The following is a 19,000-nucleotide window of genomic DNA, read 5'->3' as shown; positions in this document are numbered from 1 at the left end:
CTGGATCATCTCAGTGGACTGCAGGGCCTGTGGGGGCGGCCACAGTAGTCTGGTACCTGCCTGGGTGCTGAGGGCAGGCCAACAGAGGCTGGCGCGTGAGTGAGAGCCTGGTAGAGAAGGTTCTCGGCATGAGTGCTCTGGATAGGCTGGTCAGCTTTTGAAAAACTACTTACGGACAAGTTGTTCCCTAGCTTGTTCCTAGAGCTCTGGGAGGGGCAGTCTCTCTGGCGCCAGCAAGGCCCCGAGAGGGCAAAGTGGCAGAAAATGAAAGGCGTGGTGGCTCTGTCATCGCCCTAGCCAGAGCCAGTCTCCCCCACTCAGTCTCAGTGGGGATGGCCTCTGGCCAAGTGTGGCCCTCCGACGTCCAGCCAGAGGGACGTAGCCCTTCTGCTCTACCTGCATAGACACTGCCCTACTGCTGGGGAACCTCGCCAGAACCTCAGGGACCCCACATGCCTGCCCTAGAATATGGGGAAGGGGTCTTGGGGTCAGCCAGCTCCCCTCACAGTCCCAATTCCTGGGCTGGGAGTGGTCAGACTGGGGGCCTCAGAGATTGGGGAGAAGGAGGCTAGTCCTGCAGAAGCCCAGAGCGGCGGTGGCGAGGAATCTCTTGGAATCTTTGGAATTACAGAACAATCCTTTCTCACGTCACAGACTAATCACTGCACCCACCCAACCCCGCTGCGAACCCCAACACGCTGGATGGAATTCCTGTGAACTTGTAAAGTGCTCTGAGTGAAGCAGGAGTATCATCCGGTACAAACCTCACCCACAACCTGAATATTTTCGTATTTTATTATTGATAATCATTGTACTCTATTTTGTCCATAATAAGTAGTATTAAGTATATACAAATAATATGATATAATTATGCTCTATTATCAATAATAAAATATTTATTAAGAAATAACTAGTATCTGGCATACTACTAATTATCCCACTTTTCCAGAGGGGAAACGGAGGCTTAGGGGACCAATACTTTGCTTGAGATCAGGGAGCAGAAAAGACAGACGTTTCATGTGCAGTGTTGCTGTTTTCTAAATGGTACCCAGTTTCCATATTTATTTAAGAAATGCTCTTCGGGCCAGAGCTGGACAGGCCACACCAACTACGTCCGGGGGTAAGAACTGCCCCAGGCCCTAGGCCTGTAGCCTGTGCGGTGTGGGTTGGGAGTGCGATCAGGGCAGCTGCGGGGTCAGTGGACCCCGGGTTCCGCTGCTGGTCCCCACATTTACTGGGTGCTGAGTGCTGAGCTCCCCTGGTGTCTCCTTGTCTGTCAGACAGGGCTGGTGCCTGACCTCCCATCTGGGCAGAGGTGACGGGTGAGGTCACGGACCTGGGTCAGCATGCACTGAACATAGCAAGCAACCCCAAAGGCCCGGGACATTGTTCCTTGCAGCCAGTTAGGAGGAGGAAGGACTCCATGGGGGTTCCCTCCACCATCTCGCACCGCTATTGGAGATACCCCGGGGCTGGGGATCCAGGGGACAGGTAAGGGAAGGGCAAGTGGCAAAGGCTCAGCCATTTCTGAACACATCCATGTCTCACTTTCTACAGGTGAAGGTGGCCCATGTCCCCCACCCTGGGTGCCAGTGGGAAAGGCGGTCTCTGACTCCCCAGACCAACTCCACACCGTGATGCAAAGGTTGCTGGCCTTCCGTGCCACCCACACAAAGCACAGGTGGGTTGTAGACATCCGCTACGGCTATAAAAGGTCAAGCCTCTAGCCATTTGAGGATGTCATAGATTGAATATGTTCCCCCAGATTTATATGTTGAAATCGCAATGCCCAGTAACTTCAAAATGTGACTGTATTTGGAGATGGGGCTTTAAAGGGATCACTGTGGATAAATGAGGTCGTATGTGTGGGCCCCCATCCTATGGCTGGTGTCCTCATGAGGAGAGAGACATACCAGGGGCTCACACAGGGCTTGCCATCTGCAAGCCTAGGAGAGAAGCCACAGGAGAAACCAACCCTGCAGACACCTCGAGCTCAGAATTTGGCCTCCGGGGCCATGGGAAGACAGATTTCTGTCGTGCTTTGCCATGGTGGCAGGAGCAAACCAATGCAGTGAATTGGGGAGGGGGGCCTACAAAAAGCTCCCCCTGGGCCAATGTCCCTCACCTGAGATGCCCTGAAACACCAGATCCTGCTGCAGCCACGCAGCCACCCAACAGGGAATCACATTTATTCTATTCTGGATTAAGTGCCAGGTACAGAAAGCTGCTGGGATTCCGGACCAAGGACAGTGGCTGGTCTGGCCCACAGGGAGGCCTAGAGATGACAGAATGGAGCCATCCCATCTCAGAATCCCACCACCTGATGTGGAGCAGCCCACCCAGAGAGGACCAGGGCAGGAGACCCAGTGACCAAGCAGGGACCTTACCCTAGCACAGTGAAACAGAGCCCAGAGTTCCTACAGATAACTCTTGGTTGATGGCTAGGGGCTGGTGAACTTTTTGTGAAGGCCCAGATGGGAAATATTTTACCCTCTGTGGGTCATAGGAGCTCTCTCACACTCCTTTCATTTGATTTTACGACTCTTCCAAAGGTAAAACCCATTCTTGCTTTGCCAGCTCTGCAAGAGCATGTCTGGCTCTGTGGGTTGTGGTTTCTCAGCCCCTGGTCTGATCTGCTCCCCGGTACTGGCAAATTCAAGACAGTGACAGCAGAGCATGACCCCAATGTGCACCCTGTGTGGGGGTTCAGTTTGAACACCCACGAAGCAGGCCCTGCTGTCATTACCTTTACTGGAGTCTCAGGAAGTTGCCACCAGCCTCACAGGCATCTCTTGAGGTCCCCGAGTCTCAAGTTTCAGCATTATGGCTGAAACTTGGGACACTAGGCTGGTCACTGGAGGCTCCGTTGTTGGTGGCTCGGTTGTTGGTTACCTGGGAGGAGGGCCTGCTCCCTGAGCTGGGTCAGCGCGGGCGCCCCCTCCTGGCCACGTGGGGTTTCTGGTGGCAGGTGAGATTCCCTATGCGCCTGAAGGCCTTCCCCTTGGGCAGCTTTCGCAGGGCTCTCCCAGGTGTGGAATCCCTGGTGCCCGGTCAGCGTGGGCCGGTGGCCGAAGGCCTTGCCCCACTGCGCGCACTGACAGGGCTTCTTGCCGATGTGGACCCTGCCGTGCTGACCGGGGTGGACTTGCCCACACGCCGCACTGGAAGGGCCTCTTGTCGCTGTGGATGGCCGTCGCTGGAACAGGAATGACACCTTCCGGGAGCTGCGCCCGCACTGGCCCAGCGGTGCGGCTTCTCGCCGGCGTGGATCTGTAGGTGGTAGAGAGGGGCGCCTTCTGGCTGAAGACCTTGCCGCACTCCTGGCCCGGGAAGGGCCGCTCACCGATGTGTGTGCTGCTGGACGGCCAGGTAGGCCTCTGGCTGTAGGACCTGCCGCAGGCGCTGCACTGGGCCGGCCTGTCGCCGGGGTGGCTGCGCGGGTGCTCGGCGAGCTGCATGTTCTGGCTAAAGGCCTTGCCGCGTAGGCGCAGCGTGAGGGCCTCTCGCCGGGGTGGAATTTCTCACGCAGGATGAGCGCGGATGACTTGGTGAAGCGCCCCCCGCACCGCCGGCACCGGTATGGCTTCTCGTCCGTGTGCTTCTGCTGCTCCGCCAGCGTCGGGCTCTGTGCCCCCTCTTGGCGCTCTCGGGGCACCCACAGGCCGCTCGCCCGTGTGCGTGCGGTGATGGTGGGCCAGGCCGGACTTCTCGTGGAAGGCCTTCCCGCACGCCCGGTATGTGTGGGGCCGGCGCCCGTGGGGGCCCGCGGGTGCCCGAGCAGGGACAAGCGTTTGCTGAAGCGCCTGCCACACACGTGGCATGCGAACGGCTTCTCCGCGGTGTGGAGGCGCTGGTGGTCCACCAGCTTGGTGATGAGCGTGAAGGCCTTGCCGCAGTCGCTGCACGGGTAGGGCCGCTCCCCGTGTGCGTGCGCTGGTGCCCGATCAGCTGCATGTTCTGCACGAAGGCGCGGCGGTAGGGCGGCTCGCCGGTGTGTGCGCGCCGGTGCGCAGCCAGCGTGGTGTCCGGTGGAAGCGTCGCCCGCACTCGCCACACACGAAGGGCTCGTCCAGGGCGTGCGCCAGCTGGGCCCGCTGCGCGAAGGCCTCCCCGCGCTCCCCGCACGCGCAGGGCTCCTAACCGCCGTCGGGGGCACTCCGGGCACCCTCGTGGTCGGGCTTACGCGGCTCACAGCGGTGGGGGCCCCTGCCTTCTGGGACTCCTGACTGGGCGGAGATAGGCTGATGCTCCGCTGGGGCCCTTCCTGGAGGCCCCTCGGCCTCTTCCGGTGCCGAGTGCCAGAGGCGGCTCCCTCCCAGCTCTTCCAGGGCCAGTCCAGAGGATGCTTTGGGGGGGAATGGCTTCCTCTGGGCCGTCCCTGTTAGGCCTGGATCTGAAGGAGCTGGAACACATGCTCGTCACCCACGTGGCCTTCTTCCAGAGCTAGGAGAGCCAAGAGAAACCCCCTCAAGCACTTGCAGAGGGTTCTAGGATAAGGCCTGATGGCTGGCGGCAGGGGACTGATGTTTGTGCCCCCAACCCTCCATTCAGATGTTGAAATTCTAAACCCCAGGTGATAATGTTAGAAGGTGGGGCCTTGAGAAGGTGAGTAGGTTAGGAGGGCTGAGTGCCCTCCCAGAAGGGTCCCCAGACAGATCCCTCCCCCCTGCCTCCCTGCAAGGACACAAAGAGAAGTAAGTCACTGGTGGTGAACCAGAAAGAGGGACCTTTCCACAATGGTTGTTCTTACCTAGTGAGCGTAGGTTCTGGAAAATCTCCAGCATCACATCTCTGTACAGGTCCCTCTGAGCTGGCTCCAGCTGCTGCCACTCCTGGGTGAAGGTCACCGATTCCTGCAGCCACAAAGTCATCTGATCCACCCAGGCCTGTGGGGGCGGTGGGACAGGGAGCTGGCTTCAGTGGGTCGTCCCTGGGAGGACCCCCTACACACCAACACAGTGCAGGGGGCACATAGTAGGTACTCAAGAAACATCAGGTGAGATTATGATGCCCATTATTGTCACAGGGCTGGAGTTTGAGGCCAAGTCTCTGGGTTTGTTGATTCTTTATGAGGACACACAGGATTCCAAGTCATACTTGTGACTACCCTGCCCCAGGTGCTAGGGAGTTGGGCTGTGGAGGGGACTCAGGCAGGCAGGGGCTCAGTCGACTCTGTCCCCCCTCGATAAGGAGGGCGAGGGCACAACACGACTTACCAGGGCCTTGTTGGCCAGCAGCTGAGTAGCCATCCATTCACTGCCCACAGTGACAGGGGCCTGGTGGCTGAGTCTGGGGGCTGATGGGGTGAGGTGGAGGGAGAGAAAGAGGGCGGACAGTGGGGAGCCAGGCCCAGCGCTGCTCTATAAACACATGCACACACCCTGCCCCCCTTTTCTCATGGGGGGATGAGAAACATTTCTCAGGGGATGCTCAGAGAAACACACAGACACATGGCAACCACAGCGCAGGGGCTCACACTCTCCAGACCCCTGCAGTGTGGCAGAAGTGGGCAATGGAGACATGCCTCCAGGCAGGCTCAGACCCAGGCCCGCTCTGCCTACGCACCCCACCACCCCTGACCCGGCTCCTGGGGCACTTTCCTCCAGTGTTGGTGTCTAATGATACACGAGTACCGCAGTACAAAACATGGTATATCGTGGTATCAACTGGAGACTGTATCTACGTGTAAAACGTGTACTCGATACACACAGTACTAGATACTAGACATGCAGGCCTATACACACTTACTGTCTCTCTCTCTACACCACGTTTACTAGTATAGAAGGTACACACATGCTCTAAAGAACAGAGTAAATGCCACAGATACACATACAAAACATATATATGAACGGGTACACATGGCCTGTATGTGAGGGGTGTAGAGAAGTACTGAATGTCACATGTACTGTACACATGGTCAGTCACACACTAGACCACATCTACCTGTGTATGTGTGACTGTTTTATCTGTGTGCTGGGGTACCAGATGCCACAGAGACCTGTAATGGCAACAGAATCCCACACACTAAACACTATATATGCGTGGGTGAGATATGTGTAAACTGATGACACGTGCCATTGTTCTGAATACCATGTGCACCATATGTATACGTGTGCATGTAAATAGTCCACATACAGTACCCATGAACAAACAGGTACAGGAGGTGTGCAAACGCTACCATATGTACTCACAAGCACGGTGTATACATGTGCGTACACTAGATACTGTATATATGGTTATGTAAGGTGTATAAGTACGCACACATGAAATACCATAATTACACTAATATACATGTGTATGCCACTAAATTCTGTATTTCAATGACTCCAACATACCATACGCTGAAAGAAGGCATGCTTTTATCTAAGGCGGGAAAATCTGCCAATTAAACTGAATTGCTCTCCTTCTGCTCACACTGAAACGACCCAGAACACAAGCTCTACAGCTGTCTGGCTTCCCCACTGGCCTGGCACACCCCATGTTGGAGATCTCTGTCCTGACACAGCGCAGCCCCCAGGCCCAGGCTGCCCTGCCTGCCCCTCCCTAGCGGGGTGCCTGGGCAGGTAACTTAGACTGTTTCCTCATCTGGAAGGTGAGGGACCGAAGACCCCTGCTTTGTAGGGTTATTGTGAAGTGGTACCTGCACAGGGCTTAAGTGTGGTTATTGCACTAACTCCCCCACCCCTGTTGGGGTGAGGGGGCTTTTCATTTTGTGCCTGTTTTCACATGTGCAAATGGGGGGAAATCCTTGTGCGAAGGACACGGGGCTCCTGTAGGGTTCAAGGAGAGGACAGGGTGTCTCTCCGGTTTCCGCAGGCATCCGCGGCAGCATCGCCCCGGGAGTTCCAGAAGCCCCCGAGGCCGAGGCCTGACCCGGCGAGTTTGAGCCTGTCTTCCCCGGGCAGCCCCGGGGGTCTGCACCTTCGACAGCCCCGGGTGTCACAGGGCTGGAGTTTGAGGCCAGGTCCCTGGGTTTGCTGATTCTTTATGAGGACACACAGGACTCAAAGTCATATTTGTGGCTGCCCTGCCCCAGGTGCTAGGGAGAGGCCCCGTGGAGGGGACTCAGACGGGTAGGGGCTCAGTCGACCCTGTCCACCCGGCGCGGGCACCGTGGGAGAGCAGCCCACGGTCCGTGAGGCGCTGACTCAGGCGCGGAGCTCCACGCCCGGCACGCGGCTAGGGGATGCTCCGAAACTGCTGGTGGCAGCGCTGCCGTTACTATTACCTAAACAACAGCGACGAGAGCAGCTCCAACGGATGGAGCTCCGAGTGCCACCCCGGCACAGGTGCTGTCCACACCCGCTGTCCGGGCGGGGATACCGAGGCACGGAGGGGCAGGGCTCACAGCCCCTTCTGGGCCCCTCCCGCGATCCCGGGTGCGTGATCCTCCCCACAACGAGAACCTGGCGGACAACCCCGGCGGGCGGCGCGGACCAACCCCGCCGTGGGTCCGGGTGAGCACACGGTGTGCGCCTCCGCGCCTCGCCGCTCCCGCCCCGCACCTGCGACGCGCGGGACCACGCCCCGCTCCGCGCTCCCAGACGCCTCCGCGTGGGAGGAGACCGAGGCGAGGAGGAGGGAGCAGTTGGGGATGGGAATGGGGGAGGAGTTGGACGGAGCTGAGGGGAGAAATGGAGGGAAGGCTTGGAGGAAGGAGGGTGGAAGGGAGGAGGATAAGAAGGGAAAGACGGGAGGGGCTTGGAGGAGGGAGGGCAAGAGGGAAGAAGACTGGGAGGGTAGGCGGGGAGGGGCTTGGATGCGGGAGTGGGGAGAAATGGGGGGGTGGGGAAGAGCTTGGAGAGAGGAGAAGAGGGGAGGGGCTCTGAGAGAGGGGAGGAGGCAGGAGGATAGGCCGGGGAGGCAGGCTGGGCTTGGGTGGAGGAGTGGGGAGTAGAGGGGAAGGGCTTGGGAGGAGGAGGGAGGGAGGGGTAAAAGGGGGGGGGGGCAAGCGGGAGGAAGTGGGAGGAGAGGACTGGGAGGGAAGAGGGGAAGAGGCACGGAGGGGCCGTGGGAAAGGGGGCTGGGAGGGGGGGATAAGGGAAAGGAGCGGGGTGGGGAAGCGGTGGGGGGAGAGGGTAAGAGGAGGGTGGGGAAAGAAGAGGGGAAGGAAGGGGAACAGCCTCCGCAGTACGGAAAAGAACGAAGAGGTGATGCGTTCGAACCGGGTGGGTGCAGCCTCTCTGGCCCCTGGTGCTCCTGCGCTCCGACCCCGACCTGTGTGGTTGTACCTCTGAGCCTCGGTTTTCTCACCTGCAGGGAGACTGCGAGGAAGGAGACCTGCTGTAGGGTTGCTCTGTGGGTTGTACGCGTTCGTTCCCGCAGCGTTCCCGGAGGGCGCCCCGTAGAGGACCCCCTCCAGCGGCGCGGTCCGGCAGACCCACGCGCGCTCGCGGAAAGGTTCTGCATCCGCCCCGCCCGGCGCGGCGGCCACTGGCCGCAGGTGGCTTTGAGCTCTTGAAATGTGGCCAGTGCGGCCGCGGCACTGAATTTGCGGTTGTGTCGTGTTTTAATTAACTTACGGTGTCGTGGTTCTGCGTGGCTACCGGCTCCTGCTTTCAACGGGGCAGCCCTAACGTCTTAGGTCTGTCTCTTCACTGTATGGGCCGAGCTTCTCTTGCACTTGTACGAGTGGGGCGGCCTCCTTCAAACCGCACAGCGCAAGACGGACAACAGCAATTCGCGCTCCCTGGAGCCCTTGGTGTGGACTAACCCACTGGCGCCTCACCACGTGTGTCTCGGGTGCCTCTTGCTGTGTGTCTGGATGACTTTACTACTACTACCGCTTACTGAGAGCGTACTGTGTGTCCGGCCCCCGGAGAGACTCCGGACACCCCTGTAATGTCCTTTAACTGCAGGAGGAGGCTTAAGTGTAATGAATTTGGGAAAGGCCAGAGGGCAGGGTCAGCAAGAAGGGGACGGCATGCGGTTGTGTTTTTGTCTTTACTTGGTTCTAAGCTAGAAAATCCTGGAACTCACGGAGAACGGATGGGCAGAGCCAAGGTCACCCGCCCAAGGAGCGCCCCCCACTCCACCACACCGTCCCACACTACCTCTTCCGAGGAACTGGGGCTGGGTTTTTTTTTTTTTTCTTTTCTTTTGTTTTCCATTGCTCCTTTCTCTTTTCTGCCCCCTGCCTGCCTTTCCATTTTCCTTTAAATTTTTCTCATTTTGGATATTAAAAACGGCACATCTTTTTTATTTTTTATTTTTTTCCAGCACCTGCTATCAAGAGTCTGTTTTCCTAGTCCTTGAATCTGCGCTGTCTGGATATCTTGCTTTGACCAACAGAATGTGGGAGAAGTGATGCCGTAGGATTTTGTAAGTTAGATCTTTCGGTTATGGATTTGCTCCCCCACGCCACCAAGCAGGTCTCTGACACTGGCTGGGTGTTGGAGGCCCTGACCACCTAAAGGAGGTGTCCGTTTGAAATAGCTAACTGGTACCTCCCAAAGTGATTTCTCTGTTGGCTCTCTCACCGCTGATGTCTCAGAACACCTCTTTTAATTACTGCCACCCCCCCCCATCATGGGCAGCAGCTGGCTGTGAGCTCCTGAATTTTGAGATCTTAAATAACATGGGAGAAGGTCAAAGTGTGTGGGGGGGAGTGGTAAAGACTGCTCATTGTCCTCCAGTATCTCGCCTCGACTGTGCTAGAACCCCTAAATTTGAGCGGCATTTCCCAAGCTCCCTTGCAGCTAGGTGTGGCCTTGCAACTAGGTTCTGTCCCTGGAAAGTCTGGTGGCCCCAGGTGAGTGCTGTCAGGCAGTGAGTGTACTGCTGCATTCAGACTCTCGCCTTGCCACTCCTTCATTAAAGAACTTTGGGAAAGTGACTTAAATTCTCTACAGCTTAGTTTTTTCATCTGTACGGTAGGGAGAAGGGATAGCATCTACCTTACATGGTTGTTGTGAAGGACAAACAGAGTCTAGCAATGGAGCATTTAGAGCAGTTCTTGGCAAGTAGACTCTCTTCCGTGTGGTCATTATCATTATAATACTTTTATTATCACCTCCTAAGGTTGATGTGAAGTTTAAGGACAACCCTGTTCCATGCGTGTTAGCAGAACAAGTCTCCCTACTGTCTATTGGTCTCCCAAGACCAGGGAGAGATACTGGGAGTACCCCCACTCACCAACACGCCCCCCCCAGCATGGCCACTCCCTGGGGTGGAGTGGATTTTCCATTTCCTTCATCATGGATACTCATCCGCCCTGTAAATATTTCCCAAAGCATCAACATTCATAGGAGGAATCTTTCTTTTGCCCAAGTTTCTTTAAAGCCTGCCTACGGGGATGCGGTGTTTATTATAGGTGATCACCTGCTTCCCAGAGAGGGTGAGAGGTGGGAGAGAAGTGGAGGGGAAGGAGAGGCAGGTGTGAAGCTGGCATTTTTTCCACTGTCGAATTTAATGTTGCACAGGGAGGTTGGTGTGAGCAGAGGTGTATGGAAAGGAGGAGGAGATACTTGGGTCAGGAAGGAGGCTGAGTGGTTTTTTTTCTTCTTTCCCCTTTAGCAGTGGGAGAGTGGCCATCTAAGAAATAAGGTGGATGCGTAATATAGGAAAATACTTTGATTTCCTGCATCTGCTGATAAGCAGGAACCTCAAGGGACAAGAGGCTTTGGGGTGAGCAGGGAGTCATTATTTCCAGAAATATCTGAGCTCCTCCTCTGTGCCAGACCCGTTTTAGGAGCAGGGAGTCCTGCAGTGAGCAAACAAGGCCCTCGTCTTATGAGGCCAGGAGTGCTAATTTCTGAGTGTGGTCGGAGGTAATGAGGGGGAGTGTGAAGGGAGGCTGCTTCGGCTTTGGAGTCAGGGAGGATCTCTCTGAGATGGTGACTTAGAGCAGAGCCCTGAGGAGCAAATATACACAGTTAACAGCACGATGTCTGTACAGGTTATTAATCTATTGAGACGCTCCTGTGAAAGCTGGTGAGGAGTTGACGGGAGTGCCTGACCCAGCTGCCTTGTCCTGTCCTACAGGTCACCGAAAGGGTGCTGGCTGTCTGTGACTAAAATACTGGCTCCTGCTGCTGTGCAGGTTGCTGATTTACTGAAATTCTTCAGTGGGAGAGACAGAACAAAGGTACTTACCCCATCTTACCTGAAACTGAGACCCTCATAGTTCTGTTCAAAAAGTAACAATGAAATTATACGAGCCACAAGGATAGTCTAGAAAATAAGTCAGCATGCCTCTCGTGCATTGACCACTCAGATTTCTTTTGTTTTTCTTTTTAATATGTAGGGACATGACTTTTATTTTATTTTATTTTATCTTAAAAGGTGGTTTTTTGGGGCGCCTGGGTGGCTCAGTGGGTTAAGCCTCTGCCTTTGGCTCAGGTCATGATCTCAGGGTCCTGGAATCGAGCCCTGCATGGAGCTCTCTGCTGAGCAGGGAGCCTGCTACCCCCTCTCCTTTTGCCTGCTGCTCTGCCTACTTGTGGTCTCTATCTGTCAAATAAATAAGTAAAGTCTTAAAAAACGGGGGTTTAAAAAATATTATTTATTTTTAGAGAGAAAGTGAGCAAGCAGGGTGGAGCGGCAGAGAGAGAGGGAGAGAGTCCTAAGCAGACTCTGGGCTGAGTGCAAAGCCCGACTTAAAAAGTAGTTTTAAGCCACCATACCTCTCATGTCGACATTGTGTCCCATTCTTTTTTCATTTTATCTTAGTTCTTTAAGTTTACCTACTTTTTAAAAAATTTATTTTTTATTTACTTTCAGCATAACTATTCATTATTTTTGCACCACACCCAGTGCTCCATACAATCCATACCCTGTATAATACCCACCACCTGGTTCCCCCAACCTCTCACCACCCCCCCCCCCGCCACTTCAAACCCCTCAGATTGTTTTTCAGAGTCCATAGTCTCTCACGGGTCACCTCCCCTTCCAATTTCCCCCAACTCCCTTCTCCTCTCTAACTCCCCATGTCCTCCATGCTATTTGTTATGCTCCACAAATAAGTGAAACCATATGATAATTGACTCTCTCTGCTTGACTTATTTCACTCAGCATAATCTCTTCCAGTCCCATCCATGTTGCTACAAAAGTTGGGTATTCATCCTTTCTGATGGAGGCATAATACTCCATAGTGTAGATGGACCACATCTTCCTTATCCATTCATCCGTTGAAGGGCATCTTGGTTCTTTCCACAGTTTGGCGACCGTGGCCATTGCTGCTATAAACATTGGGGTACAGATGGCCCTTCTTTTCACTACATCTGTATCTTTGGGGTAAATGCCCAGTAATGCAATGGCAGGGCCATAGGGAAGTTCTATTTTTAATTTCTTGAGGAATCTCCACACTGTTCTCCAAAGAGGCTGCACCAACTTGCATTCCCACCAACAGTGGAAGAGGGTTCCCCTTTCTCCACATCCCCTCCAACACATGTTGTTTGCTGTCTTGCTAATTTTGGCCATTCTGACTGGTGTAAGGTGATATCTCAATGTGGTTTTAATTTGAATCTCCCTGATGGCTAGTGATGAACATTTTTTCATTTGTCTAATAGCCATTTGTATGACTTCATTGGAGAAGTGTCTGTTCATACCTTCTGCCCATTTTTTGATATGATAAGTTTACCTACTTTTGTGCTATTTCTCATTATTCACTGAAGAGCTTATTTGATACAAAACTCAAAGGGGTCAAAAGAATATATGACAGAAAAGCAGGGTTCTCTCTCTCTCTCTCTCTCTCTCTTCCAACACCGGGTTCTCTTCTGGCAATCACCACTTGGGAGCCTCCAAGAGATGTTGTCCATGTACATATACACCCCACCCCCCGCATCTCACTGGATCCTAACAGGGCCAGCAAAGAAGGGAATCAGATGGTAGGACTGTCTTTCCCTTGGCTGGTGGTCTACATCCGAGGGAGGGTTTCCGCGGCAATCAACAATCTCTCATCATTGGAAAGGAGAGATGGGTTGGCTGCCCAAGAATGGATCCAGGATCCTCTGGGGGAAGAGGACTGCTGTAGAGACCCAGAGCAAAGACCAAACAGAGTAGACACAGCCAACCTGTGCCTCAGCTCCCTCACCTTGGGATTGGGCAGTCCTGGGGTGAACCTGGGGAGGGGAGGCACCTCTCCTGGTGTTGAAGAACTTCCAGAGAGAGTCTGCCCCACAGAGCAGGACAGGGACAGTCTCTAGAGCCAGTCTCTCAGGTATGCATCACAAGGCTGCGATTTACTGGCTGCGTGAGCCAGGTGACTCGGTTTAATAGAAATCAGAAGGTGTTGGGCGTCAGGGCTGAGAAAGACTATTTCCAGCCTGTCTCTTGGAGGGGCACTCACCTTCTCCAAATCCCTTTTTAAATAATATTACTTTATTTTATTTCTGGACAGTTAATAAGTAAACGTATTTTCTTTGTCAAAGGTCAGAACATATTGATAAAGCAAGACTTCCAGTGGCTCTCACTTCATCAGCGCAGCCCTCTGCTCTGCAGGTGATTAGCTGGTGGATATGGGACACACTGGGAGGCACTTTTCTTCCTCATGTACAGATGTGTGTGTGCCCAGAGAAATAGATGCAGCTTTTGTGTGCACATCTGGGGATCATTGATTCCGAGCTTCACCTTCCCTATCCGTAGAACAAACCTAGCTAATATTAGCCGTCCCATAATAACAATGCCAAATATATATGGGTCTTTTACTATGATATATGCACTATTATGGCTGAACAGTTGCAATAATTAAATCTATGTGTCATATTTGTTTGATGCTAAGGTGCCTCCCCCTTTTTTTACATTCTAACATCTTTGACTTGGAAATATGCCTTCATATTGTCAATATCTTTGGATTTTAGGATTTTAACTTTTTATCTTATAAGCAATACATGTGGAAGCAAAACTGTCACACTCATGGTGTACCATAGTCAGGAAGGAAAATTAGTTTGATCCCTGAGATTAACGAAATCTAACAGGGCCTCCCTGTCTAGTCCTGATCCCCAGATAATAAAACACTTGTAAATCTGTAATCCGTGGTAAAAACAAAACAAAACAAAAACTTAAAACACCTGAGTTTTGCCTTGCTGAGACTTGATCTGTCTCCTGGCTTTGATACTCATTTAACGAAACTACAGGTTTTTCATCATGAATGAATATGTGTAACCTCGAGAAACTTGCTAATCTTGTGAGCCTTTTCTCATAAGCATCGGTCGAGTTTTAAATTTGCTAAACTTTTTCGTACGCGTCTATTCATCCATAGAAAATATCGGACGTTGTATTGTGTGTAGTTAGGATATCATATGAGTGATGTCAGACTGCAACTGTGGCTCTGCAGTTTGCTTTTTTCCATGCGATGATGTGTCTTCAAGATCTTTCCACATTGGTCCACAAAGATCTATTTTGTTGTATGAAGTGAGGGTAAGGGTATTACCCAACTGACAGCGTGGAGAGGACGCATATTTCCTAAGCAGACTTGGCAACTCTGTCATTTTTCTCTTTCACCCCAGACACACCCTCCCCACCACCACAGGGGAAACCCTGTAGAATAAACTGAAGGATTTTCAGTAGTAGCAAAATAGGAAGGTCTTAGGTGACAGATTTCCCTGGGTTAAATTCTAGCTGTTTGCAAGTTGAATTTGGGCCTTTCCCAAGAGATCTGAGGCTCCCAAATGATCAGTCTCTGGATACAACCTTAATGTCTGCTAGTTGGGGGAAAGACCATGCAGCAACATAGTGGAATTAATTCCCTGCAGTTTTTTTTTTTTTTTACATTTTTTCAAGTTTTATTTATTTGCTTACCAGAGAGAGAGAGAGAGAGAGAGAGAGAGCAAGCACAAGCAGGGAAAGGGCAGGCAGAGGGAGAAGAACCTGACATGGGCTCCATCCCACGACCCTGGGATCATGACCTGAGCTGAAGGCAGATGCTTAACTGACTGAGCCACTCAGGCACCCCTCCTTGTAGCTGTTTAAAAGAATAAGTAGATTCTCCTTTTTGTGGAATGATCCTTGCTTACAGGATTCCTTGCTTGATGCCACAGCCCTGTCCTCTGGGCCACAGCCGAGGGACCAGAGTAGGGAACAGGTCAGCTGCCCATGGAACAGTCTCATGGCAGAGTTCTGCTCAGTAAGGACTCCTTGATCTTAGATGACTCAACTGTGCAGACCATGAGCTGTATCCAGCCCACCCATGTGTCGGTTCAGTTCACTCATCTTTTTAATTTGATGAGTTGCCATCATTAAGATATTGGGATATTTTATGTTTACAAAACATCACTTTTTGTTCACTCAACCCTTGAAAAGAACATTCATAGAACATCCAGGGTGTGTCAAACAATGTTCTAAATGCTAGGGGCTCAGGAATGAATTAAAACCCACAGCTCCTACCATCATGGAGTCTACATTCTAGAAGGGGAGGAAGGCAAGAAAGCAAGAATATATATAATGTAATGAGCTCCAGCTTCTTTAGCGAATTTAGAATATCACCCTCCAGGCCAACAGCTCCATGAGAAGATAGAAAAGTAGGTAAGAGTCAGACTTCAGTGACTAGAGCTGATCAAAGGGTTCATATCAGAGGCTCAAACCTTCCTGCTCTTTAAAAGGTATAGAAATAGTCTTCTTAGGAGAAGGGGTTATGCCTCCGGTATCCTGGCTGTTCCCTGAAATGGCCAGCACATAGTGGGTGCTTTTTGAACGTCTGTCTCTTGAGTGATCAGAGTGGCTGCAGCTTCCTTGGTGACCAGATTTTTGGGAAAAACAAACATATTCATCCATCTGTCCCAGAGTGGGTGGATCTTATGCCAGGGACTCATTCTTGAAGACTTTGGACAACTCAGAACTCACATAACTCAAGAATAGTCCTAACAAAAATGGTTGAATGTCTCTTCACTAGATAAAGTGATAATATAATAACAAGTATAGTTTATGATGTACACAATTCAAAAGTATGGATTTTATGGACTCTGAAAAACAATTTGAGGGTTTTGAAGGGACAGGGGGTGGGAGGTTGGGGGAACCAGGTGGTGGGTATTAGAGGGCACGGATTTCGTGGAGCTCTGGGTGTGGTGCAAAAACAATGAATACTGTTATGCTGAAAAGAAATTAAAAAAAAAAGTATGGATTATTTTTAAGGAATTTTGAATTGTAAGACTTCTTTTCACTTCAAAAAATACTCCCAATGCTCATGATTTCAAAAGTTTATGATTTAGGTTAGCATAAACTATAGCCATGCTTGGGCCACGTGGGTGGCTCAATGGGTTAAAGCCTCTGCCTTTGGCTCAAGTCATGATCTCAGGGTCCTAGGATAGAGCCCTGCATTGGACTCTCTGCTCATTGGGGAGCCTGCTTCCTCCTCTCTCTTTGCCTGCCTCCCTGCCTACTTGTGATTTCTGTCAAATAAATAAAATCTTTAAAAAAATATATAGCCATGCTGTATTTATATAAATCTACAATAATACCTTTCTTGTGACCCCACCTCATAACATAAAAATAGGGTCTTGACAATAATTCACATATACTTATGTAACACTTCCATTTCCCCTCAGCCCAAGGTAACCATCAGCCTGAATCCTGGGCACTTTCCCCCTGATTTTCTTTTTGTACATTTCTCCCCTCAGAGATGCTCCGGAAACTCTGCGTTAATAATTCCATTCATGTTGTAGTCAGGCCCTGCTGTCCTAAGAGCCAAAGTTGCCTCTTAAAAATGACTCTGCAGTTTTCTCCCTCATCTGCTTTCATCCTGCACTCCCCGAAGCCCAGAGAGCTTTGTTTCCGGCAACAGCAGGGCTTTCCCCAGGCAGGTGGGTTCTTTGAAAAAGGGAGAGAAGGTGAGGGTGGCAAGGGGGAGAAAGTGGGGGAAGGGAGACATAGACAGGGAGAGGGAGAGAAAGAAGGAAGGAGAGGGGGAGAGAGAGAGGGGCAGAGAGAGAGAGGCAGAGAGAGAGAGGGAGGGAGGGAGAGAGGCAGAAAGAGGGACATACAGAAAGAGGGAGGGCAGAGAGAAAGGGAGGGAGAGAGAAAGAAGGAAGGGAAGAGAGAGGCAGAGAGGGAGACACACATAGAGGCAGAGAAAGAGGGAGACAGCGATGGAGGCAGACAGAGAGACACAGAGCAGAGAGACACAGAGAGACAGAGTGAGGGAGAAAGAGAGGGAGGGAGAGGGAGAGAGATAGAGAGTGGGGGAAAGAGAGGCAGAGGGGAGCTAGAGCCCTTTCCAGCTAATCCACCCAGAGGTTCAGCACCACAGACAGCGCAGACCTGATCAGTTCAGCACCGCGGACAGTGTCAGGAGCCCAGGGCTCTACTGCATACACGTGCTCTTCTCCTCTCCTCCTGTTCCCTCTTCCTCTTCTTGCTTATTCTTTTTTTTATTTTTTTATTTTTTATTTTTTAAAAGATTTTATTTATTCATTTGACAGAGGGAGAGAGATCACAAGTAGGCAGAGAGAGAGGAAGGGAAGCAGGCTCCATGCCTAGCAGAGAGCCCGATGTGGGGCTCGATCCCAGGACCCTCAGCTGAAGACAGAGGCTTTAACCCACCGAGCCACCCCGGTGCCCCCCTTATTCTTTTTAAAATATTTTATTTCTTTATTTGAAAGTGAGCAAGAGAGAGCTGGAGTAGAGAGAGAGGGAAAGGGACAAGCAGACTCCCCAAGCCCAATGTGGGGCTTGATCCCAGGACCCTGGGATCATGATCTGAGCTGAAAGCAGAGGCTTAACCCACGGAGCCACCCAGGAGCCCCTACATGTGCTCTTCTGAGCATTCCTGGGCCCACTCCACAGCCCTCACCCCCAGAATTTCTGAATGCTGATTTCTGGGTAACCCAGGTTCTCCTGGTCTTAGTCTTAAAAACACAGGCATCAAATACTTAACATGCCCAAAGAGAGTGTTCTGGGTTTTCTCACAAAGAAAGTGGGTCCTCCTCACTGCATTCACTACAGCGCACTTAGTTGTTCAGGCTCAGAGTCCAAAAGTCGTCCTTCATTCTTTCCTTTCGCCTACCTCCCAAATACTGCCTATCAGGGAGTCCTCCCAGCTCCATCCCCAGAGTGTATCCTGAATCTGTCCACTGCTTTCCACTCCTACGGCCACATCACTTCAGTCCACCATCATCTTATGGTTAGTCCAACAGCCTCCGAACTAATCTTTCCATTTTATCTCTTGCCCCTTCTGGAGTTTTTCCCACACAACAGTTCAGTCATGCCTTGAAAATGTAAATTGATTATATCACACCCTTCCTCAATGTCCTTCCCTAGTTTCGCAGTGCACCTACTATAACATTCAAAGATGTTGCTGTGACTTTCAAGACCATGGATGGCTCTCTGATCCTGTCTCCCATTGCTCTCTCCCTTGCCCAACCACTCTGGTCACAGTGGCCTTCTTATTGTTCCTCAGGACCTTTGCACCTGCTGTTCTCTCTGCCAAGAACTCTTGCATCACTGGCTCCTTTTCACGGTTCGGGTCTTATCTCAAAATGCCACCTTTTCAAAAAGATCTCTCCTGACCACTCCCTTCTAGAGTGGCTTTGCAGTTACTATCCTGTTGATCTATTTCATGTAACTCAGAATCAACAAAACTATATTTTGTTCTATATTTATTGGTTTAGTTGTCTGCTTAATTTCACTAGAAGGTAAATTCCATTAAGCCACAGGCTTTGACTATCTTGGCACCTAGAACAGCAGCTACAACATAACAGCTGCTTAATGAGTTTTTGTTGAATTGTTGAATGAGTGAGTGAATGAATGAACACCTAGCATTAATTTGCCTTTTCCCAGCTACTCCTGGAGCCCTAAAGAGATGTCAGCAGTACTTAGCTCCTGGTAGAAAGGCAGTCATAGGTACTGGTTGGGGGTTTGAGAGTGGTGTAGCAAGTCCCCGAGACCACCCCCAGATTTGATGATCCACTAGCAGGACTCACAGAACTCATTATATAGGCATACTCCTGATGATGATTACAGAGAAAGGGTAGAAAACACAGTCAGCAAAGGGGAAAAAGCTCACGGGCATAACATGTCTTCATCCTTCCATGGTCTCATGGTAATCAGAGTTTACTTCTTCACCCTT

General features: G+C 51.6%; 1 protein-coding gene across 3 annotated transcripts in view; it reads left to right on the top strand.

Moving 5' to 3' along the window:
- The window catches only part of SMIM17 (small integral membrane protein 17), a 42,798-nt gene that overhangs the window by 3,903 nt on the left and 19,895 nt on the right, over positions 1-19,000 (top strand). For all 3 annotated transcript variants that reach the window (XM_045076887.1, XM_045076886.1, XM_013048080.2), the window contains exon 2: positions 1,558-3,369. In XM_045076887.1, coding sequence (XP_044932822.1) covers positions 3,346-3,369 — 24 coding nt within the window. In that variant the 5' untranslated portion in view covers positions 1,558-3,345. The remainder of the gene's footprint in view (positions 1-1,557; positions 3,370-19,000) is intronic.

Source organism: Mustela putorius, unplaced genomic scaffold, assembly GCF_011764305.1.
Source record: "Mustela putorius furo isolate JIRA1106 unplaced genomic scaffold, ASM1176430v1.1 tig00000196_pilon_pilon_pilon, whole genome shotgun sequence".
In the NCBI taxonomy this organism is placed as follows: Eukaryota; Metazoa; Chordata; class Mammalia; order Carnivora; family Mustelidae; genus Mustela; species Mustela putorius.
Note: the sequence above shows the minus strand (reverse complement) of the source record. Positions and strands in the feature narration are given on the sequence as shown.